The sequence below is a fragment of the Melanaphis sacchari genome, unplaced genomic scaffold, assembly GCF_002803265.2.
Source record: "Melanaphis sacchari strain LSU unplaced genomic scaffold, SCAv2.0 Contig0_pilon_pilon, whole genome shotgun sequence".
NCBI classification, from domain to species: domain Eukaryota; kingdom Metazoa; phylum Arthropoda; class Insecta; order Hemiptera; family Aphididae; genus Melanaphis; species Melanaphis sacchari.
The window spans coordinates 8,894,733-8,921,750 of record NW_020270366.1 but is presented as its reverse complement, the minus strand read 5'-3'; the positions used below and the strand labels follow the sequence as shown (position 1 = coordinate 8,921,750).

The following is a 27,018-nucleotide window of genomic DNA, read 5'->3' as shown; positions in this document are numbered from 1 at the left end:
CGTTTATATACATATATGTGTATAAAAATATTCATAAAATTGTATTCTTCTTATATTTAAGGACTAAGGTCATATAGTAAAATTAAATTTTTATAAATGTATATTTTATGTTCTAACAAAGTAACAATAGGTACTTAACAACTTAATATTAATTCATCTTGATGCTTTTGATAATTCATCAAGTACAACGTCTGTTGAAATTTCAATATTCCGTTGAATATTTAACATTTCTAATCTATTTAAGCGAGATTCTCTAGTTGTACTTCGTAGATAGGTTTTGAGATGACGAAGAATTGAAAAAGTTCTTTCGGGAGTAGCTGTCAATACTGGTAAAGTAACAAGAATAATTAGCAGTTTTCGTACAAATGGAAATATTGTTTCATTACACAAATGTAAAGCCGAATAGGCATTTTTAATATTTTCACTTATTTGGCCTGCATACTTCCACCATAATCTATGTTCTCCGATACCTATTTTCTTGTTCACTGCAATTAACAATTTTTTCATAACGATTTACCAAATTTACAATGTCAGTCTCAAATTGTTTTTTAAATTTAAAATTAATTATTTTTGATGGCCAAAGACATTGAAAGCTTGACAAAATGTGTTTATGATCTAACAAGTTTCTTGGAATTTCAATAATGATAAAATCTAAAAATAGAATGAATGTAATGAAATACGGAAATATTTACAAATATACAAACCTTTGTTAATTGTAAAATTCTATAAATGAAATAATTATACAATATACATATTTTACTTATTGGAGGGGTTAAACCCCTAAACCCCCCTCTCACCAGTCAGTACACCACTGCTCTGCTTATTCTATTGTTTAATTTCGTTCATCTGTTATAATAATTAATGATGTTTGCACAAGTTGATAAGTTGATAACGGGAAAACCCTCTTGGTCGAGATCAAGCGCCACCGTTCAGCTGAAACGTGTAGCGTCTGGCAATGTTGCATACTCTGCCATTTAAGCCATCTTCGATATAGGTACGTTGGCTTTCTCGTAATTAGTGTGTTTTTGTCGTTTGTGTTATCAAATTTTTACCAGTTCAAAAAAAAAAAAACAACCATGTGTCTAGATTTCCCTATTCTTTCCTAAGGTATCTTTATTACTATTATGTTTATCAATTATTTTATTATTCTAATCTCGATTATCTTTTATGTTCAAAAGATAGATCGTCTTTGTGATTATATTATTATTACTTATATAATTAATTTTTTTATTTGTATAAATAAGAATGAACATACATTTTATAGTTTGTATGTAATCTACATTGTGTTTGTTATTTATTATTTTATTATTTGTATTTCCCACCCATCCCGTCCATTACCGAGTCATCACCGTCCATGAGCCAAGTGAGGTAAGTCCGGCATTGGCGAAACAAATGATTTTTATTCTCACTAATTATTTTTTACGATTTTAACTAGAAATCTATTAGATAATGTATTGTATTTGTACTTTTATTTTTATTGCTCTATGTAAATATTAATAAGCATAAAAAAAGCAAACGACGCAGTGTTTCATTTTTGTCCTACACTATATTCACTCAAGTCATACATAATACATTACAAAAATTTAAATATTATAGAATATTTATGTTAATTTTTATATTTATTTATGCAAAGATATTGTTTGTTGTTTAGCTTATGGTGGTTGTTTGTTGTCTCATACAAATTGTATTAGAGCGATAAAGTCTTCGACATAATATTGGCAATAATTATCAGCATAGTATTCCCAAAACTTAATTTTAATTTTGCAAACTATTTTTTTTTGTAACAACATAAATTTATTCTTTTACATCCACATGAATTTTTGTACCGATATGGATGTAAATTTCGTATGGTAACAAAGTTTGCAAACTATAAAATGACTTCAATAAAGTTTACTACAATAATTATATTATTATAGTTATTTTACAATGCCCCTTAGATATCATATTGTCATTGTGGATAATAAAAATATTCTTTAGTTACATTTATATAACAAAAATAACTTAGACATAAAACATACATTACAAATAGTTCACAAAAAAAAAAAAAAATGAATATCAAACATATGATGCAATGTCAGTAGAGTGACTCGAGAACGTTCGTTCACGAGAATATTCTCGACTAGTTGTTATATATCAATGCTACAATGCCAGTGTTTAGTACAACTTGAGTTCCTGGCTAGACTGATCCTCTCCCGGTAACTTAATCACTTCTCTCTTTACTGAAATCCCTATAAAAGTTTCCACTGTCAACACTACACCCCTTTATTTTTATCGGTCTAGAATTATTTACTTATATTTTTACACAGAACACCCCTGGAATATTTTTAAATTTCTTACTATTTCTAGTAAACTATTTCAAAATTCTCCTTTTCCTCGTTTTGAAATATTTGTGGTATCATGTCTGCTTATTTTCGTTCTCATTACATATTCCAACTACTGAATTCTCTACCCATTCCATGTAAATATAGTAACTGGTACTCGACATATTTTTCCTGTAGTTTTTTTTTTATCAGACTTTTGCTTTACTGCTGATCAAATAATTATTTTTCTACTGACAAATAACGTATTACCGCCGTATTATTTTTCATGTAAAATCATTTGTACACGTATATTTGTTTGTGTTCAACGTTCATTCGTATACACGTCGTCAAGTGCTTTTATTGTACAGCTACGATTGTAATATTATACTTTATTCGCGTTTATATATGTATTAACCTGAGAATGTGTTTTAACCTGAAACATAGTAATTGGATTACATATTCCAATTTAAATCTATATTATTAATTTTAAGTTACACATCTTGTATGATACTTGTGTAAATTAATATTACTTACCTACCTACAATTAATATTAATCACCGCAAATGAGTTTCGTATTTTAATTCTCGTCTGTTGACATTTGCTAACAAACAGTTATAAAGTTATAAGTTATGGGGTATTATTGTTCTAATAAAAAAAAAAAAAAATGGGTAACTGGTGAACTGAGTACTTATTATCATTATTTTTTTTTTTTTTTTTTTAATCCTTAAACATGAATAAAAAAATAAAACTGATTACAAGTCCGTTAAATAGCCTCAGTATAGTTATTACAATAAATTACAATAATTGGTTTAAAAGATATATATATGTTTCGTTTATACCAGAGCAATACAAATAAAATATACAGAATCGTTCAAAACTGCCATTATATTATACACTGTAATATACATTTTCATAAATCGTAATTAATCGAAAATTCATCAAATAGGCCGGATGTGGGATACTACATTATATTATTATAATACATAATAACTACTGTAAATAATATTTGTCGACAATGCACAGAGAAGCGTGTTACGGATGGTGGACAAAAGAGGATCGCTGCCTGGATACAATTTATGAATAATAAATGGCGGAGTAAAAAAAAATAAATTTGACTAAATCATTTTCTCAGTTGCGGATGTTCTTGTCGAGATTATTTGCAAAGCACATGCGTCAAATTGTAATAATGATTTCAGATAATCAAATTTTTTTATTCTAAAAATATTAGTAATTTTAAAAATAAAAATGTCCATGTTTTGTTTTAATATTTCAACATATGGTGTTATATTATTGTATTAAATATTGGTCATTTAGGAAAAATAAATTCAAGGGGTAGTTTATCTAAAATTTAAAGCGTTTCACTTTAACATAAGTATAATTTCTGAGTTTACTAATAACTAATTTTTAAATAGATTTCGGTTGGTTTTCAATAATTTCAATTAACATTAATATTTTAACATAAAAAAAAAATATTATTTGACACTATAATGTAAATTATATATTTTGAATGAAAATATTATTGAGTTTAAGATATTTTTCCAGAACCAATTCGCCACAGCCGATTCACTACAAACGTTTTACTACTCGACTATTCAATCGCATAGGTACTTTTCATCGCGATCACTTCATTACCGGACTATACACCGCAAATGTTTCACTACCAAATTATTCATTGCGAAAGATCAATCTCTTCATGAGATATAACTAACACCAATAATACAATTTTCATTATTATAAAAAATATAATTTATAATTTTTTTTGTTTTCATCAATTGAATTCAAAATCATTAGAAGGATTATACTGTATAGTAATCACGGATTTCTGCTAAATCTTAATTTAATAATTCATAATCTCTGACTTAGTTTAAGTAGTTAATTTAAGATAATTTTTACGTCTACATTTTTAATAAATACAGTTTTTAATGCATATTTATCTAAATCTCTATCATCGAATACTTGTACTTCTTTCTGTAGTTTTATAATTAAAAATGAAATGGCTTGTTTTTTATTTATATAAATAGAATATATCTGTTTATACATATCAAATTTATAAATAAGTCTATTTTTTGTTATAAAACACATACTGGGTTAATAAGAAGTGCTTTTAAATATATTATATAACATTTTAGATTATCAATTTTGTAATATTATTACCCATTTGCAATCTTATTTTATTTTTATTGTGTTTTTTATAACATTAATTATCTTCATTATAGAATTTAAGTCTACAAAATGTACTAATTTTATCTTTTTAGTTCAGAATTGTATTTATTTTATTTCATGTTAAGATTAATTCAAAATCTTTTATGTTTTGCATAATTTTATTTAATACATTATCACTATATATTTAGACTAAATATTTCAAAAATTTCAACGAATAATCCTTTTTAAAATATATTTAATGATTTGTTTTTCTATTTTATGTGTATCTATTCTATTGCATTTTGGTTATATATTCAGACAAATAAATCTCTAATATAATGTAACAACGACAGATTAATACCAAACGGGGTAATATAAGAGGATTTAGATATTAATAATATTACATAAAACAATAATATCGAGTACAGTTCAACGTATATTAAAATAAAATGTTAATTTATTATATTTTACTTTATTGATATCCTGATAGTAATATACAAAAAAACAATGAAAAGAGACTTTTTCGGCAAACAAATATGTAGTATGCCAAAAAAATTATTATAAATGTTGTTAAATAATCAGAATATAGTTATAAATATATAGTGGAAATCTGTAATAATACAGATTAAATGTAAGATATATGATGCATGTATTTAGCCGTGTAGGATTTAAATATGTATATTATAATAATAAAATATAAATATTGTTACAATGTATTACACCATTTCACCAGTATGATGATTATAATATTGTATTTTTACATCTGGTACATTTTATAAACAATTTTGATACACAATAGATGTTTCATATTTCAAACGTTTATTTTGCAGTGGTATTTTCGGTAAATTAATTTTGTATAATAATATTGTAATAATTGATTATGGCAACAATTACAATAAATTATTAGTTTTGACATTGTATTAAGTAGGTCAATCAAGTATAGTCGTATGGAATTCTATTAGAAACAGTACAGCTACATTAACCAATACAGTTTACTATATTTATTATATTATGTATATTATTCGGTTAGTAATTATTAAATAATATTATAAATCAGCCTTGTATCTAATAAATTATTATAAAATTAGAACCTAAAAATATAGTTATATACGAAAACGCATCAAATTTTCTTTTAGGGTATTGTATATAACTCTTCTAAATGGTTCATTTAAAAATTGAAAAGTTATTTTCATTAGTAACTGATTTATTTTTGAGTTAAATAAAATACTTATTTTTTTATTAATATTAATTTGATGAAAACATTTAGGATTTAATTTTAAATCTTATATTAATCCCTTTCGATGAACTTAAATAACTAACAGCATAATTTAGATATTAGACATATATTTATTTCATATTTGTTATAACAATTTAGACTATTTGAGATAATAATTGATATTAAATTATCTAAATATATTATAAAGCTTTATTAAATTTAATATTCGACATAAGAACATTTTTGCATGCTTTATAAATACCACAACACACATTTTCTAAGAAATTACAAAGAGTTTTTTTATTTTTATTTTTTAATATACATAATATTTAATGTACACGTTATAATTCGTTAAAAAAACATATTTTTTTACATTATTTATGTACGTGTTTTAATTTAAAAAATAGTAGTCAAGTGAGTTTCACTTTGTTGTCCAAAGGTGTCGAGTGACTTACTTTTTTTGAAGTTTTAAATTTAAATTGAATGACACATATCATTTTAAATGAATAACGATTCTGAGCGGAAACGATTTATCAGCCTATATCATCACTAAGTATATTTTTTAAATAGCTAATAATTATTTGTCATTAATTTACTTTTAATATTGCGGTAGGTTGGAATTTTTTCAAAAAATATTACATTTATTATATTACTAGTATTTATAATTATTAAGATTATAATATATATATATATATACCATATTACATCAATTATATATCTTAAAACCCTAAAAACATCATTCGGTAATTATCATGACATAGTAAAAATAGCTAATATCTTAAAATAAATCAAACATGTCATTGTGTAATACAATGAAAAAAAAAAAAAAAATAATAATTAACATTATTATTTATGGTTTAGATAAGTACCTAACTCAATTTAAATTTGAACTACAAATACATATAAAAATAAATTACTTTATATATTTTTAATATTTGTATACAGATACAAGAACCACATTTATGAGATCTTTTATTAAATTTTCAAAAAATTTTACACAATAAATAATTTTTTTTTTTTATTATTAATATATTTTATAGAAAAAAAAATTAAAAATTAATTATGTTTTATAATTACTCAAAAAGAGTAATTTTGAAAAATGTATCATATAATTAAGATAATAATATAAATATTTGGTGAAAATGTTTAGTAAGTTTTTATTTTATTTATTTTTTAGTAAGTTAATTGTTTTTGAGTCTTACAAGAAAAAAAATAAAATAGATTTTGTCAAAAATTGAATCTGCGTATAATACCCGTTTTCCCTTAATTTTTTTTCTTTACTTTTCTCGTTCGTATAAAAAAACTACAATACTTTTTTTAATTTTTACCTTTTTAACCAACCAACTAGATCCAATTTTCTATCCAAAATTACCCTAAAAATTGAAAATTGAAGCTCTAAAAAAACAAAAGGTAAAAGGATGACAGATAGAGAAAAAGCATACATTATTGTAAAATAAATACAATCATAGATTTGTTTAGAATAAATAAAATGAAAACATATAATTTGGAATTTATTTCAATATACATATTACATAGATACGAATTCAAATTTTAAATTTTAATAATTATCTTATCCAAATATTTGATTTTAATATAAAGTATACTCTAGTTTCTATTATCTGGTTTCAAAAATAATATTAAAAAAACTTCACAGAGTAGTTAAAATATCTCAAAAAGTACAGTTGCCCAAGTTCTAAGATTAAATTTCAATAAACTAAGTACTTTAATAATAGGTAAGACTTAAGTTTAACTATAATACAATTTACCATTAATAAAATTTTAAGTTAATTAATTTTTATAATTTATTATATAATACTCAACTTATCAGTGGTCCATGTTTAAGTTTTTATAATTTAAGATCAAACTATTGATTTTTTAAATTATCTAATTAAATAATTAAAAATGTTCAATAATAAAAACGTTAAATAAAATAATTGTAAGAATATTATAAAGTATCAATCTTATTTTATAATAGTTTATTCGCTAAAATCCTATTTATGTAGAACCATGAAAAACTAACAATTGTATTTTCCTTATTTTGTTTAATTTTAATATATTTATTGTAACTTCTGCATAACATAAAACCTAAAAATTACCTAAAACAATAATTAACTTTTAAACCGATGCTTCTTAAGTCTTATCAGTTATTTTAACAAAAATAGTAAACAAATTTTATTGTTATATTATAATTATATTATGTATTTACACATTATCTCCAAAAAACGCTAATAATTACTGAAATTATAATAAAATTATATTCAAAAAAAATCATAATTTAACTCTTGGGACAAAATCTAAAAAAATATAGTTTATTTTAGTATATATATCTGAACTGGTAAAAAATAATAGTTATATTATTTTTGATCATATCGATATCGTGATCAAGTATAATATCTTTAAATTTATAATCACTTTATTTCATTCGATGAATATAACAAATAAAAAACAATTACCCAGAAATTACTGACGTGACACACTGAGTGAAAGAAATGTCACTCAATAAATAAAATATTACAATTTGTATTTAAAGCACTAAGAATAATTGCCAAAACGGGAGTCATTGGATTCAGGAAGAATGAAAAATGAACTCTTTTAATTGTATATAATATTATGATATCATATATTTAAATAAGTACTGAATACTGACTAAGATAATGTCACATATAGAACATACCATAACAAAACAAATAGTTATGTCAGCAACAATACAAGTTTTGATCCAGCTAGCACATCTAAACCACCCTAGCCATAGTTTTGGTTCATAATTTTATTTTCTATTAAATTAACCGTCAAAATACAATATTACATTATATTTAAACATATAAATTATCATACATTTTATGTATGAAAAGTGGTAAATTAGACGTAGTTGAAGGGTCAGCAAACACGTTGTTTATCAAAAAATTATTGATTTGTCTTGGAATATGTAGATCGATTTTTACTCTGTAAATGCCAATAATTCAGGATTCGTTAGAGACGGTATATATTAAGTTAAGTACATAATTATATAATGCTAAAAAATTATGCTTTTTTTATCAATTTTTATTGAATTATATAGTTATTAACCTTGGATCAGACACAAGTTGATTGCGACCAATAGATACATGTATAATGTATATGTTACATACAAAGTTCGGAATTGTACAATTCGCAATTTATACAGTAATTTTTGTACACATTGCGAATTGTACAACGTTGCTGTACAAAGTAACTAGATTGTACGAGTTACATTATACAATTCGCGATGTGTACAATAATCACTGTACATATTATAATATAAATTAAAATACGTGAAACAATAATTACAGTTACGTTTTAAAAGTATTTTCTTAATAACTATTACATATCAATATATCATATAAAAATAGATATACCTGAGTCTTAACATATTAGTATACTATAATCATTGTACAAATTATACAATTTAAAAACATATTCTAAAAATTACAATTTAAAATACAATTTTTCATATAAAATGAATATTGCTATAAAATTAGATATTATTAAGTAAAATATAATTTTATATAATTTGTCAACACAAAATCACTGAATATTATAACTAAGGCTGAGACTTTGATCTCCTAAAAAATATCAAAAAATGCACTATAACAATGTATATAAATTATATTTATTATAGCTTATTGAAAATTGGAAAAAAAATTAAAATGATACTACAGTAGTTTATATATATATTTTTAATAGTATTGTTCATTGTTTAATTCTGCTGTACTTCTGTTTTCTTAATCATTCATTTTAAAATTTAAAAATTGTTATCGACGGTAACTTATCGTGTTATATAATTTATTATTTGTACCATTGGAAGTTTGCCGAAAATCTCTTGTTTATCACAACAATTTTTGTTCATTTTATGAACAAATTGTAAAATATGCTCAAAAAAACTAAAAACATGTACTAAAATTATCAACTAATGCAAAAAAAAAAAACAATTACTTTAATTTAATTAGTATCACCCAAAACACATTTTATACTTACGGGACCAACGCTTCAAAACACAAGAAAAAAAGATGTTTTAGCATCAAAATCCCAGCCCTAATTATAATAATATTATCTCTTATAGTCTTATGAGTTAGTTTTCTCACGTTAAGTGTATTTAACATATTATTAGTAAATATATAATACAATAAAAATTATAATCTTTATCTAAACGACTTTACGATACTATCGTTCAGAAATATAATTTCAATAAACTTTAGTAAGAGCTAGTACTTTATACACGGAATTTCTGCAATATTTAAACTTATACGAGTATTAGTGTGATTATTCAATCGGGCAAAAAGAGTGCAGTTAAAAATAATTTTAATTTTAAAAGTTTATTTAACAAAAAAATTAAAAATTTCAATATTAACGTAAATTCAATGGCTATAGTTCATGAAAAAAAAATACGAACAATTAATAAATAAGGTACTAGAAGCTATAAATCGAAAACATAAGACTTCATTAGACTACAGACGTTTGAATCGCTACGATATTATAAAAGTAGGTGAAGTTAATAAATAAATTTTTCCATTACATAGAATAGAAAATAATGAAATTAAATATTATTTACATAATGATAAAATGTATGATGTTCTGGAAAAGTTACATAAAGAAACAGGGCATGATGGACTTCATAAAATGATTTATCATTTAAAAAAAAAGTTACGTTAATATATCACGTCTTGTTATTCAATTACTTTTAAATAATTGTGTAACGTGTTTAAAAAAAATAGGAGTAGTTGTTAAACCTATGGTATTTAATGAAATCAATACACGTGGATAGGTCGATTTAATCGATATGCAGTCGTACATTGATGGAAGGTACAAATTTATTTTAAATTACCATGACCATTTATTAAAATTTTAACCTTGTGTGATCTTAAAACAAAAACTGCAGCTGAAGTAACATGTTTTTTAATTGAAATATTTTGTACTTTTGGAGCATCTTCAATTCTTCAGTCAGACAACATTCGTGAGTTCGTTAATTGTATAATTAATGAGTTAAAAAATAAGTGGCCACAACTTAAGATTGTACACGGTAAAATTCGCCACTCTCAGAGTTAAGGAAATGTTGAAAGTATAAACATAGATGTGCAAGATATCTTAAGAACGTGGATGTCAGACAATAAATCCAATAAATGGAGTGAAGGTCTTCGATTTTGCAGCCTGTTTCAAAAAAATGTGTAGTAGCTATCACTCTGGGATTAAACAATTGCCATTTCAAGTATTATTTGGTAGAAAAGCGCAACTTGGCTTCACTTCTAGTGCTCTACCTGAAAATATACTCAATACATAAAATTCGGAAAATTATTTAAAACAAGCAGTTTCTTCATTAGATCTAGTTATATGAATTAACCTACTTAGAAATAAGTGAAGATATTATTTTAGAGCAGGCCTCAACTACAAGTGAACAATATAATAATTTAAGTGAAGAAGAAATTACTATTGTTCAAAATAAAATTAAAAAAAATAAAAACTAGCATTAAGTTCATTACATCACCAAGCAAAATGAATGAAAACTGATAGTATCTTAAAATATCCAGTCGTTTCAATTGGTACAAATTTAACGTTACCTGTACCAGATGTAGATATATGTAAAGGAGACTCGAAAAATATCATAGGTAATATATTATTTTATATTTGTAAATAATAATTATATTAGTAAGTGAATAAGTGATATATTTTCATTTTATTAAGTGTTCTAATAGAAATAACGACAGACGACTTATATAAAATCGGTAAAATAAAATGGTATTATTGCACAACTATTCAGTCGTAATCAATTTTCATTTTGCGATGGGGTAAATATAATAAATATGAATGAAATATCTACTGATAAAATTTTCCTAAGAGCGGTATATGATATATTGATATGTAATATTTATTAAGAAAATACTTTTAAAACGTAACTGTAATAATTATTGTTTCACGTATTTTAATTTATATTATAATGTGTACAGTGATTATTGTACACATCGCGAATTGTATAATGTAACTCGTACAATCTAGTTACTTTGTACAGCAACATTGTACAAGTACAATTCGCAATGTGTACAAAAACCACTGTACAAATTGTGAAATGTACAATTCCGAACTTTGTATGTAATATATTTATAATAGTCAAACTTGCGCTTAAAAATTAGAATTATACTTTATTATAAAAATACGATAAGGACTAAAATAGCGTCATATTTAAGTTAAAAAAAAAAAAAAATATATATATATATATATAGTCATACGTAAACAATAATAATTATAATAAGTAGTTTAACTATAATTGGTTTGTTAAATTTCGTTTACTTATAAAATTAATTATACGTGCATCAATAAATTATAATATTAAATTTGCTAAAATTAAAAAATGGTAATATAATATACGAAAACATAAATTTCACGGTTATGAAAGATAACCTATTGTTTCTAAAACTGGGATAATCTATATAATATCTTGGTATCAATTTTTTAATATTAGCTAGTTAGTATCTGCATGTCTTAAATCTTAATATAAGAAATTGTAACTATACAATGATAAATAAGGATAACTGACAGATGGACGCAACAGAGATATGTTCAAATTTATGTTTAAGAACCTAAAACACAACGAATAAAGTTTGTAAAATAGGAATAGAACTTAATCATATAATGTTTAGAAGAAACAATGCTTATAACTATACGACAAAATCAATAATATGCGCAATATATAATACAATTTTATTATTAAGAACAAAATAAAATATTCAATTATTTATGTATATTCGATTTAAAAATATATTTTATAATACACCCCTGATATTATATTCATAACGGTGTTTAAACTCACCAACATATATTGACGAATAGTAATAATACAGAGGTATGAAAATTATACTATAATGATTTTCCACCTTAACACGTTTTTATCACCGGGATATTCTTTATTACTAAAATTCAATTTTTCTTCCTTTGTGGGTACTAAATGAAAAATCTCCCACGCACAGTGTTTTATGAATATTTCCAATGCATAATAATATAAAATAATATAATGAGAATATGGATAAGCGTACATTGATAATGCTAGCCTCTCTTCCTAATAACTATTTTGTGTGTCGCTTAGAAATTATGCGCGCAACAAGCTACTCGTAATAAAAAATACTAGTCCAAAATTATCTAAAGTATCCGCCACTAACGTCTAACACCGTATATATTTCTACTATATTTCCATTAAATTATGTTATCATATTATGTTGATCGATAAGCCACATATTATTGCTAAAGTAAATTTCACGATAGATAGTTGTTACGTTGTTGACCGTTTTATGGTTTTAAACATACAAATATCCTTTTTGTAGCATAAGTGTGTTCCAAACACATAATAATGTAGGATAAGGTATGTGTTAAAACTAAAATTCCAGAATATGTATACTTCTTTAAAGAAGTCAAAAAAATAGTTTTCCAACAGTTTACGAGAATAAAGTTTAAAAAAAGTCACTGCGTAAACAGCGAAAACTGTTTTAAATAAATATTTTTATTTTATAAAATAAAATAAAATAAACAATAATATTGTATTTCGCGAAATAGTTCAACTAAGAATCATTTATCAAATTTTATAAGAGAAAAAATGTTCGTTTAAAACAATGTGGTAATAATTTTGGAATTCGTGTTAAAATACATAAAAAGGTTTAATAAAACAAAGAGATTTGTGTAACATGTTATTTATTTTATTTTATCGATATCCACATTGTTCACACCGTGAATACGTCAAACTATCCGGTATAATCGTATCATATATCACGATCTGTACCTATAATGTACATAACTATTATTTAGGTACTAAATTGTTGTTACCGATCAGAAATAAACGTTATTGCGTGATTTTCCTAACGCTTAGAAGTTTCTATTATGATTAATTCTGTAGTAAGCATCTACCTATATTATTTATATTATAACATCTTCTATATTCGTTGATCAATTAATGATATACAAATGATACGTGTGGTTCAAGACCGCACAGTGGCGAAACGAACGTGGTGTTTGAAAAACGATTGCTTCTCGATTTTTTTAAGATTTAGAGGTGGGTGGATGCCAATATGAAAGTGACAAACAATAACTAAATATCAACACTACTAATACTAGCATTTATTAAAATTTATTTATATGAATATATTACGAGTAATGACAATTGGTAGTAACGGCGACAGCAGTAATAGAACTAATGAATAAATTCATATATTATGCCATAGATAAGTTTGCCATGACTTCAGGTGTTTTAAAAAAAAACAGTTAATGTATAAATAATTAATTTCATATTTTTAACTTTGTTTTTAGTTGGCATAATATTACTGTATTACTATCTAGGTTACTGTTAAAATATGTTAATAAATATACTATTATACGAATAAAGAAACTGCGATTATTTCATTATGTTTTATCTTCTTTAATTTTTCTACCAACAACAATAATAATAATAATATACAATAATATGTACAGTACATAAATTCAACTACATAATTTTATTGGTAAAAACGTCAATTGAAAATAATATTTCAAGTATAAGATAGGTATAGCTAGTAAGTAAGGGGGTGGGTGGATGTGTAAATTTTAGTTTGCTTATGGGTTATTTTAGGTTCGTTTCGCTACTGAGATCGCATAATATCCTACACGATCATGTCTATGTAATACTGTTCATTGGAGGTTGTAATTTTTATTGTGATTCCAAGAAATCACATTATACCTTCTGACATCTGTTCTCATTTACAAGTTGACATTTGACATTTGCTGTTCTATAATCACAATTGAGATGGTTAATTGCCGACATAATTTTTTATTGAGTTATATTTATCCATTAGTAATATGTATAATGTATAGCTTTTAGATTTATTTATTATATATATATATATATATATATATTGTTTATTTTATTTATTTACTATTGCGTTCCCGAAGGAGTCTCAATATTTGTTTATGTGCAATCTAAGACTGTGTATCGACAATAAATATTAAATGTATTCACTTCATGATTAAATCAAATTAATCTACTTGATTTACACGAAAATTCTGTGTAAACTATGATACACTTATTAGTTAAAACAGTTTCATCCATGATGTGTGCGGAACTTTCACCATAAATGTATTTAAAAAGTAAATTTTTACAAACAGAATAGTTATTAAAACATATTATAGATGATGCGGTTCAGTGCCAATGCATATTAATATTCAATATTTTGTATACAAATAAAGTTTTAGAAAGCAAGAAGTATACCTATTTAATTAATTTTTCACATCACCCTGAAACCAAAGTAAAATAAATAAGACCAATCAAAGATAAAATTGAAAGAGCTAAATTTAAATTATTCTGAACTCATCATATAAAACTTTTTTAATGAATAAGCGGGCGTAACACGATTGCACACTTTTTACCTTTTGAAAAAAAAATACAACACGATTGCGCACGTTGGCCGATACTGTTGGCCTAAATGATTATAGTTTAAAAACTATAGTTTAAAATCTTATCTAGGTGTCTGGTCGACACAATTTTTTTCACTTAGATTTTTACTCTCGGAAGATGTAGAAGATGCTTTTGCTTACTTAATTGAAAATAGCCATACTGATAATTTTAAATCCACTGATTATAATATACTCAATAATTATAAATCATCTAATGCCGCTTTTCCACCGATTTTATGGGCAACTGAAGTTGAACATTCAACAGAGGCAAGATTTTAAAGATAATAAGGTAAAAAGTGCGTAATCGTGTTGTATTTTCTCAAATATGAAAAGATAAAAAGTGCGAAATCGTGTTGCGTTTTTTTTTTTTCAAGTAAAAAGTGAGCAATTGTTTTGCACCGGAATAAGTAATAAACGATAAATATTGTTTGCGCCGCAACTGCTCCTGCGACTTGTACCTAAATTGGAAAACCTAGAACTGCTAAACTCGGACAGTTATTATAATATATAAATAAATGAAAAGGAGCTCGACTGCTGAACTGTATATTAATACATGATAATATGAAACAATAAATAATAACAATGTCACCGGGGTGATCAGCCACCAGTGAAACACATAATATAAAAACAATATAATAATAATTATAAAGAACATAATAATAACATAATATTACGCCTGTATTCCTATTGGTTAACTGCTCAATACAAATAATAAAATATAAATATAAAGGGGGCTGAGCTGTTGTCTGGAACTGACGTTGACCGGAACCACGAGGTCTTGACCGAGTTGGACTTGTAAGTTGTATGTTGCGTTAAACACGAACGGAACAACGTCGTGACAACACGCTATGACATAAAGGCTTCGAGCTGACGAATCAGAGCAGATTAGCACCTTAATAGTTAATTAATTTATTATTGTAAAAAGACAAAGCAACAGCAGTGACAAAACACAACTGCCATGAAAACAACATGGAACTCAACGTTCTTCGACGTATGGCAAAAGACCAAAGACTTAAGACACGACGCAGTCGACGCACCAAGGTCCAAGACGTCTAACGGTCAACGGACCACCGGGTCGCCGACCGAACTGAATCGTGGGGGGGGAGTAGAGAGAGCGTCCTCGCTCAGTATGACCATCGCTACGTTTACGGGGCCGACATAGTGATCACAACTAATCGGGGCGCAAACAAATACCTTTAATATTAAATACGTGCATAACCATCTCATAGCGGATATACGTTACTAGCTGAATTACCCGACGTCGCCCGGAAAAACTCCTTTTAGGTGTAAAACGCTGTGGAAGCGTTGTCGAAAAGAAGAATGTCTTTGTAAATGTAAATTATATAATATTTAAATTTGTAGCCACATGTGTAATTATATGGATAATAGTGTTTACGGGCTAAATATTTTATATGTTACGCAAGTCCGAACTGCTGGTTGTGAGGAGTGCAAATGAAATCAAAAATGAACGTGTTTAATGTAGGTATAGGCACCTTGGCAAGGCAATGGAGAAATAATAACTAATAAATAGAATTTGTATGTGTATTGGTTTATGTTATCGGTATGCATTTTATCGTTCATTATATATTTATATTAATATAGGAGTATTGGTGTACGCGCATTACTTGGAGTGCGTTTTCGTCTAGCGTTTTTGTCGCGCGGTAAAAACGCGTAATTACTGCGCGTCAAAACCGCTCTAGTGTGGCGCGGCCCCATGCATGAGATTATTTTTATTGATAAACTTCTCGGAACAATTATTCTTATCTACACGACGACGACGACGAACAAAAAGGATAGGTTGCAAGTAGCTGGAAACCCACGGGCCACCGTGTCGCACAATACGTACTGGTGGTGAATAATTATAACTGTTAATTACTCCACTAAAATGCAACATTTTTGAAAATCCTTTCTTATTGCTCGGTGAAAATATGAGAAGAACTTCTATTCCAAATTTCAAGTCCATACGTTGAGTAGTTTTTGAGATACAGCGATCAGTGAGTCAATGGTATTTGGATTTTATATGTGTAGATTACATAATACATGATGTGCTGCTAATTGCTATATAATACACTTTAATCTAAATAAGATAATTCTAGCAGATCAAACAATGCGTGAGTTCTACGATAATGACTTGAAGGTAGTCAGTTGGGCGTGTGTTTTCGTACATTTTATTTGCCTGTCATTGCGTCTAAAAGTAGATAATTTGGTATAATCGTCATCATTGACGATTGATGGTAGTATTGAAGAAAAAAAATTGAGTCAAAAATTAGAAATATTATGTTAAATACAATTGGAAAAACCAACACAAAATAAAAATACAACCAAAGTTTATTTGCGCCATATCAGTTTTTGACAAAATTGTTATTTTTTTCTCTTTGTAATCCAGAAAGTATTTAATTATTTATTTATTTTTTTTTTTTTTAAATGGATTGATAAAAAAATTATGTACATAAATTGAACTAACATAACATTTTTGATTTTCTTTCTCCTAAAGCTAAAATTGTAACGATTTGTAGACTTTATATTATTAATAAATATTTATACGTATTATTAACATACGTATTTAAAATATTATATAATTTTAAAATATTTTGGATATTTTTTGTGAATACAAATAGATTGCATTAAGTAAAAACAACAATTTTAATTTTATAATTTTATTTAAAAAACATTTATTATTTACATTTTAAAGTTGTCTTCATTTTTTTACAGAAAAAAAAAATCAAAATATTTATACTAATTTTAATTACACCATAATTCAGCTTACATCAATTTAAGCGCGAACTATTAGTCCCTATTGATTTATAAATTATAAATAATAAGTTTTAAGTTTTAAGCAATTTAAAAAAAAATTATATTCACCATTAGTTATCATAATATATAAATTAATATAGTATAAATTAAGACATAATATCTTGCTGAAAATACTTAGATCATAAAACCCAAAAATTTGTTATTTACGTAAATAATTCGGATCGAAAATAATTTCTATTTTATTTATTTTAATTATTACATATGCCTAATTTTGACTTGAAGTAGAGTCAATATTCGAAAATAAATTGACATGTAGTATATTTAAACATTTTGAGAAACTTGTTGCCAGCTTTTGTTTATTGGACACGCATATTATGTATTACCTGTAGAAACCTCGTGTGGTCTTGTGTCAATTCATGCCATTAATTATTATAGTTCACTGTCTACTTAGAAAATATATATTGTTCTAGGTGATGACATGATAAATAATGACATTTTAGAATGCCTAGTTCTTAGATATTTGTGTTATATTAGATATAATATATATATATATATATATAAATGCAATAAAAATATACGCACAAATCGTTCGTTATTATTGTGTATTGCTATTCAGACATGTGGCACTCGTACGAGTTTATCAATATATATTTTTTTTTAATGTACAATTAGAAATTAACAAGTGAAATTGTAATCATTCCTTTACAATTATCTCACTCGAAACTAAATCCTGTAGATGCTACAGTTAACAATGAATAATTATTACGTTGTATATTGCTGTTGGGTAAATTATAAATAAATATAAGATTTTATCAAATGGAACTTATTAATGCTCATACTACGTAAATAAATTCTATATTTGTATGATTGACGTATTTTAATTATGTCTTATTCTTTAAATTAAAAAGGTTTCCATATTAAAAAAAAATTCATAAACTTGTAAACTCATTTTGAGATAACTTTAGAAAAGTAACATTTTAATGATTGAACAAACTATTCTCAACATAATATTATGAAATTTTATGGATTTGGCAAGTCGGCAATATAAAATTATATTCAATCATTATTGATCGAATAATGAATTCAATATTAATATCTAAATTATAAAATCATGATAAATTACTTTATTTTATAGAACTTGCATTAATTGGGTTCTCTTCGACATCTGAGTTTACCGCAGTAATTAAACGCTCTTATACCTACAGTTAATCATGAAAATATTTTGATAATATTATATTAATATTATAAAATAATATGAATACAGATTTTCCAGCGTAGGTAAATAGAAATGTTAGCCAGTTTAGCTTTTCTTTACGCTTAAATAAACTATCATGATAAATAATTTACTTATTATTTTTGATTTACTATCTATGCAAGTGTGTAATAAAACTTTTTAAGTATTCATTGTATCGGATTGTCAGAAAATGTTTAACTAAAATTTTAATAATTATGATGAAATTATCGTTTTGGAAACAACACATTAAATTTATAGTATATTCATTAAAATCTAAAAATATTATTTTAAATAGGTACCACGGCAGAAAGATTAGGTTAGGCATTATACGCGACCTCTATGTCTCTTGTAGTATATATTTTAGATTCTTATTTTTAATACAAGAGAGCGTATGCAATATAATATTTTCGGTATTATTATTTTTTTAATTTAAATAATACGTTTTTATTTTTATTATTTAACTGTTATTCACTGTTTTAAATTGTATTTTAAGTATATACATTTCTTGTTTTTAAAGGTACGATATTATTTACTTATAAATTATAAGTTATAAGCTATACATCTATACTGAACCATTTTAAAACTACGTATTCTTTCAGTTATATATTCGTGCTTAGTAGGTTTAAGTTTAAAATAGTTGTAAAAATTATTAATGAGTTTAAAAGACTATATAATTTTGCCAGATTTAAATGCGTCACAAATCAATTATTTAGCCGTTACACGCACATGTAAAATTACGTATTAAAAATGTGTTTTCTTACAAAAGTTGTTTTTTAAATTAACTTTTAGGTTTAATTAAATACCCAGACATAGTAATGGGTAAATTCCTAGGAAATTTACTGGAATATTCATAAATGATTTAAAGGAAAATTAAAATGTTATTGCCTATTTTTGAAACATATAACTTATAGTCATAAATTATGAGAAGAAAAAATAATTTATGCGCAGAAATATTGCAAGAACTTTTGATTATTCCAAAAATACATTGTAAACATTTAATATAATAATATGTATGTAAGTTATATACTTTAAATATTTTAATTGTTAGTGTAAATATTAGATTTTAAATGTATGTGATATAATATACAATTTTTACAGTCTGTACTTTTTTGTATAAATTAGCTTTTTTAAGAGAATATTACCAAGGGGTAAGGAAATTTTTCTAATTAAGCTAGAAGTTGAAATCTATCATTTACCCCTAATAACAAATATTTAAATCAATGTTCATCAGTTAAGATAATAATAATAATTTCTCGATTTAAATTTTATCTATATTATAGTTATACTCTGTCCGGACTATGTTAACGATGTGTACATATATATGACTTTACTTGGCTATAATCGTTGACCATTAACCTAAACCTAATCGATATTCTAAAATAACTACGATGACCTGTCCGTTTTTTTATCATCATTATTATTATTATTTATATATATATTTTAATTTAGGACATCATTCAAAAAGGTTTTAAGCCACAGTATAAGGGTTGTGCGTGTTATTATTTTTTTTTTCAATCAGTTGCCCTAGTAACGTTTACGGCAACATACAATGAGATCGTATATATAATATAAATCCACGGGTTCAAAAACACCGTTCAGTTAGTCAGAATAAGTTTCTCTTAGTTAATAATTCTGGATTAACGTGTAAATATTAATATTATTGTGACTATGGATTATAATCTATATTACGGTGTAAAATCTAATCGCTTATTGATAGTTTCTAACCGAGCTCCAGAATTCACGACGGCGGTGAAAAATACTTTGCCTGGTGTTTTTGTAGTAAGGTATAATTATGATACATCATCACTGGACGACATAATCTGTACGTACATTATACAGACCGATTATAATAATAAAATACATTTTCATCGTTAATATGAATTCTGAGAGATATTTTTCAAATTTAATTTACTGACAAATAACTTACATTATTGTTAAATTATAAGCTGTTCAGTGTTTTAAATACTTGTTTATTTTCACAGCGAAAATAGATGACAAAATGCAGCATCGAAAAGTGAAAAGTATTGCTATTCTTGTCCATTCAGATGAAACACAATTTTATATTTGTTCTACAAACGAAAAAGTATGCAACCGCGATTATGCTATTAAATATTAACTGTGAAAATTAAAAATGATATTAAAACAATAAAACTATCGAATTCACAACGCGTAAAATAAATACCTATATTAATATTACAACTAATATGTGTTTAAAAAAAATAAATATTTTTTTTTATGAAATTAAAATGTTTGATTAATAATAATATTTTATGCACGATTTAATAATTATAGGTTCTAAATGGAGATAGTTTAATTGACGATCCAGATATAAATTATTTTCTCAAATCATTGTCGGATTATTGTCATCGAGGATCATCGAGAATAGATTTTTTTAATAGTCGTTTGGCTTCGAATTGTGTAAAATACCAATTGTGTTTAGCTCTGCGACAATTGACTCAGGTATTTTTATTTTATTATTATTTTCATTTCTTAATCTCAATGTTTGTCTTCTGTATTCTACGTGAAAACATTTTAGTGTGACGTAGGCATATGGCCGGATCTAATGGGAGAAGAATATAATGGTGAATTATATTTTAATCCATCCGATATACGACCTACCAAGACTGCTTTAGATGGTTATCAACGAATTCGAACTGTTGGGAAAGGTGAGAAAGAAAATATTTCATTATGTCATATATGTCAATTTTTTAGCTAAATATATAAAAAAATTTTGAAATTCAATAACATTTGTACTTAATAAATTAATGTAGGAGCGTTTGGGGTGGCGACTTTATACCGAAACACAAATAAAAATAATTTAGTGGTGATTAAACAGATCAACATGTTAGATATGACTGCACAAGAGAGACAGCTTGCTTTGAACGAAGCGAAAGTCTTATCGTTACTTAATCATCCAAATATAATAAGGTTAAACATTTTTAAATCATGAAAATTATTTCAATTTATAACAATTTATAATTTTGTTTTTAATTTTTTTTTTTAATTTAAATAGCTATTATGGGAGTTTTGAAATGGACGGTGTTCTTATGATTGAAATGGAATATGCAGATGGTGGTACTTTAGCAGAGTATTTAATTGGTCGTAATTCTAATTTAATGCCAGAAAGACAAATTTTAGAAATGTTTTTACAAATGTCTAAAGCAATTCAATGTATTCATCAACGTAATATTTTACATAGGTAATAATAATTGCATTTTACCTATACAAATTAAATTTTGTAAAAATAAAGATTGTCAACTGTCAAGTATTTAAAAAACTATTAACATAACAATTATCTGTACGTGTAGTTTTTGGATGGTTATAAAATATTTTAAGTTGAACAATTATTTATAGGTATTTGTATTTAAACGTGAAATATTGTGTATTTTTTTTTTTTTAGGGATTTAAAGACAACAAATGTTTTTTTGACAAAAAATCGTAAAGTAAAGTTAGGTGATTTTGGTATTTCAAAAATAATGACTACAAAGTTGCAAGCGTTAACAGTAGTTGGAACACCATATTACATAAGTCCAGAAATGGTAAGTATTTATAGTTACTACATTAATTTTAATTTTGAATGTATAACATTTTATTAATTTATTTAGTGCGAAGGTAAACAATATAATCAAAAATCAGATATTTGGGCATTGGGTTGTATATTATACGAAATGACAAGTCTTCAGCGTACTTTTGATGCTTCCAATCTACCTGCACTAATTCATTTTATAACAAAAGTACTCTTATTGTAAAGTATTATTTTCATAGAATAATATTATTTTTATTTCACTTTTTTTAGGAAAATTTTGCGCCAATACCATTATGTTATTCATTAAATTTAAAAAAATTAGTGAACGATTTACTACAAAAAGATCCATTCCGAAGACCCGATGCTAATTATTTAGTTGAAACAGTACCAGATTTCATTGATTTTATAACAGATTCCAATTGGATCCAAGAAAGTAGTGAACTTGAATCGAGTAACGATGATTTACTAAACAGGTTGCTGTATAGACAATATGTATTATATTTTTTATATTTGGAGGTTTTTCTTTAATAAATATTTTATTCTTAAACAGATCGGTAGTATATCAATTTTCATCTCCAACAAATTTAACGCCGGTTCAATTACCGTTTAGAGTCCAAATCGTACAGCTTGCAGTGAGTCAAACACATTTCGTTGCTCTTACGAGTGGTAAATCCAAATGCAAATTTTGTAATATTATAAAAAATATCATTTTTTTTTTTTTTTGTATTTAAAAAAGTGATAACTATATCATTTTTCACTTGTATATAATGATTTATGTTCGAAGATTACTCAATTTTCACTTGGGGTGAAGACAAACATGGACAGTTAGGCCATGGCGAAGAAACTCCATGGAAAAACGATCCACAATGCGTCATATCATTGTTGGATAAGCACATTACCCAGTTAAATAATTGAAAAAATATTTATTTTTTTTTTAAACCATACATTTATTGTTGTATATTATTAGTTTAAATTTAATTTCAACAGAGTTGGAGCAGGGCAACACTTTAGTGTTTTTGTTAGTAGCACAGGTCTCGTGATGACCACAGGTGACGGTAAATATGGTGCTCTCGGACATGGCGATTGGAATAGCATTTCCAGACCAAAACTTATAGGCAGGTTACGATTGAATTATAATGCTAAGATATTTTATAATAATTGTGTAATAATAAAAAAAAATAAACAAAAAAAAAAAAAAACTATAAATACCAAAAAACTATTTTATTGTCATAAAAACTAATCAAATTCATTCTGTTTGATAGACTTTTTATTGAAAGTAGACGTGGTGAAAATTTCTTGCGGCAACTATCACCTAGCGGTATTGACAAATGAAGATCAACTTTACACTTGGGGTCGTGGAAATCATGGGCAATTAGGATTGGGAAATTTACAAGACTGGCAAGTACAACTACCTATTCCTTTAGCCCAAACACCATCTGTTAATTTCCATTCATTATGTTTAGCTGTTTTCCGATTTTGGTCAATTGGCCCTTCAATGAGAAAATCGCATCAATCCAATGCGGTCCCGATTGTACGGCTGTAATTACAGATAATCAAAACGTGTATGCGTGTGGATTGAATAAATGCAATAAACTTGGTTTGAACCGACCATCTTTATTTAAACTTAAAGTAATAATATTTTATAAATCATGTAATATATTTTTTTTTAACTCATTATAACTAAGACTAGGGACTTATAGGAGTTTGTATTATGTGTTCTGTAATAATCATTCAAAACATAGCTAAATTATATGGAAATTTGTTTCATGGTACTAGAAATTTAAAGCGATCGTTTTTATTTTGCATATTTTGCATATTCAGGTTTTTTTCTTTTAGGTGAATTTTTGTTATATTTGTATTAATTTAAGTACATATTTCACATATTAAGTCAAAAAAAAAAAAAAAATAAATAAATAAATAAACAATAAATGACACAGAGAATAATATTTTATAAGTATTATATAATGTTTAGCAATAATTTTCTAGAAATTAAAATTATTACGTACAAATAATTAAATAATCTATAGACTATGTGTTTTCCCAATCATTTATGTGTTGCGAAAAACATTAAGTCAGACAATAAAAAGTACACCGAATATAGTCAGTTGATGTCAATTCGTTTGTTAGTATCGTATGTGTGTTTTTTTTTTTTTTTTTTTTTTTTTTGGCATCAATATAGTTAATATAATATTCTAGACTATAGGTAAAGTTTTTTTTTTGTAGAAATTAAATTAAAAAAGCCTTATTTAATAATTAATCAATTTAAAATTTTTGGTATTTTTAAGAAAAATAAAATATTTTTAATAGAATATTTTAGCATTTTTTAAGTAAAAAAAAAAATTAAGATAATTTTTAGTATGCACACATTAATATATAATATAGTTTATTTAGAAGATTTTACAATAATCATTTAAACTATGGTAAGAATTATTTTTAAAAGGAAATTCAAAAACGTTAACTGTCTAAATCAATTAGTTTATTTAAACTAATTTAACACAATAGTTTAATTAAAACATATTATTTTTTTTTACAACACAAAATAAAATGTATAAATCAAATACCTTTATTTTAAATTGTAAAATTAAATGTATTTTTCAGTTTAAAGAAGTTCCGTTTGAAAGTTTATTTACTAAAATAAAATTCTTAGAAGGATTACAAGTAACTTATATATGTTTTGGTGAGTGTCACAGTGCCGCTATTACTGCACAAGGTCACGCGGTCATTTGGGGAAGTAACATTTATTCCCAACGAGGGAAATTACATGTGTCTCAAAATAAGCCAAATTTACTCCAGTTGCCTGGTTACAGTAAAGCACAAGTAATTACTATTTGAGTCAATTTTTAAAATATATAATCGATCAAGTATATTACTTCTCAGATTATTGACTGTGGACCAACGTATACATTAATTGGTACAGATGATAATGCTGTAGTGTTTTGTGGTACACGTTTTTCAGTAAGTTTCATTTAACAAAGTTAAAATAAATGAATGTATATTTTATTTTATTTTTTGCTCTTATTCCATTGTTATAGATGGACACAAAAGCTCTCACACAAATGACTTCAATGTTTACATCAGAAGTCATTGCTAGGCCAAAAGTGATACTTGGATTATATGCCACTGATGAGCAAATTGATAAGGGCCAGTTATTGGTACTTAATTCACTTCAAGCAGTTGGTCATAATTTAATGATAACTATTGATACATTTTTGAGGGTTAATAGTTAAATTTGTAATTAAAATAGACACTTCATTTAATGTGAAATATTTTATTTTTTTAATATACACTTATTAATATTGATATTTTATAAAATTAGTTAATCATCATGTATATACTTATATTATATTTCACAATTTAATCAGTTTAAAAAAAATTTTAAATCAAGCTTGAAATATTTACATAGTTAATAAAATGGATAGATTAAAGAATACAATAAAATTAAATAACTACTTAGTTTTTATTAAATATAATATGAAGAGTAAATCAAAATTATCAACTAAAAATAGTTAATTTAACGAAGTAACAAATAATAATTACGTTCATTTTAATGTCAATATACCTACATAAAAATATTTGATTATCAACTGTATGTTTAGCATTGATTAAATAGAAAAAATAACTCATGTTAAATGATTTTTTTTCTCAGTACCAATGACGACTATACACGCGTTAAGTTATTTAGATTATTTTGTAATTTTTATTTATTTTTTTAAATCATTAAGAAAACTATAAAATTTCTAAGTGAAGGGCGACATTTCAAAACGCACTATTGCCAAAATTCAAACTTTTCAGGAAAGAAGAAAAACTGTTTTTGGTATAAATTCTATGTATGAGTTTACATTGATGATTTTTATCAATATATTATAAGAAAAGAAATAGCTTTGAATTGTCAAAATTCATGTTTATCAAGTTTTAAGTTAATTAATTAAGGTTTTAAATTTATCTCTTGTGTCAAAACGAACTATTGCCAACACATAGTACGTTTTGGACTGAGTCGGGCAATAGTCCATTTTGTAATACATGGAATCATTATTAATTCAAAACGCACTATACTAGATTTAATAAATATTATGAAAATTTTATTGTTTGAAAAATACAAGTATATTGTCTGTTATTAATATTAACCAGATACAAAAAAAAATATGATATACAATTTTTTATTAGTAATGTATTATAACAATATTTTTTATAATTAAATACTGTAGTTACTGACAATAACAAAACATTTTATTATGATAATAGGTTGATGACAAACTTTATTATATTCATAGATATAATATGTAATAATGAAAAAATACTTACACTTATAGCAGCAAGTACAAGTTTTTTGGAGCGACGATTCATTTTGAAAATCTTTTTCTTTATTTAAAGGTATTTCAAAAACTAATAAATTATTTTTCATCAGTTTTTTATCCTTTGTGATAAG

At 25.2% G+C, this 27,018-nt stretch overlaps 1 protein-coding gene across 2 annotated transcripts; it reads left to right on the top strand.

Annotated features, from left to right (window-relative positions):
- Positions 1-20,655: 20,655 nt before the first annotated feature.
- LOC112595077 (serine/threonine-protein kinase Nek8-like) lies at positions 20,656-25,832 on the top strand. 2 transcript variants are annotated; one of them, XM_025340171.1, is made up of 17 exons: positions 20,656-20,888; positions 21,049-21,149; positions 21,359-21,526; positions 21,603-21,732; positions 21,838-21,994; positions 22,080-22,265; positions 22,467-22,605; positions 22,672-22,800; positions 22,863-23,065; positions 23,143-23,258; positions 23,377-23,494; positions 23,580-23,707; positions 23,855-23,990; positions 24,056-24,221; positions 25,191-25,409; positions 25,470-25,547; positions 25,625-25,832. In XM_025340171.1, the coding sequence occupies exons 1-17, from the start codon at positions 20,735-20,737 to the stop codon at positions 25,817-25,819; spliced, it is 2,523 nt and encodes an 840-aa protein (XP_025195956.1). In that variant the 5' UTR covers positions 20,656-20,734; the 3' UTR covers positions 25,820-25,832. The 2 variants fall into 2 exon arrangements, with proteins under 2 accessions (XP_025195956.1, XP_025195962.1); XM_025340177.1 differs by having other exon boundaries at positions 25,510-25,547; positions 25,625-25,717.
- Positions 25,833-27,018: the final 1,186 nt, after the last annotated feature.

Bases quoted from the DNA above. Each gene is read 5' to 3' on its own strand.
- LOC112595077 (XM_025340171.1), top strand. From the start codon at position 20,735: ATGGATTATAATCTATATTACGGTGTAAAATCTAATCGCTTATTGATA. The intron at 22,801-22,862 runs GTACTCTTATTG...CACTTTTTTTAG, and splicing joins TAATTCATTTTATAACAAAA to GAAAATTTTGCGCCAATACC. The intron at 24,222-25,190 runs GTAATAATATTT...TGTATTTTTCAG, and splicing joins CATCTTTATTTAAACTTAAA to TTTAAAGAAGTTCCGTTTGA.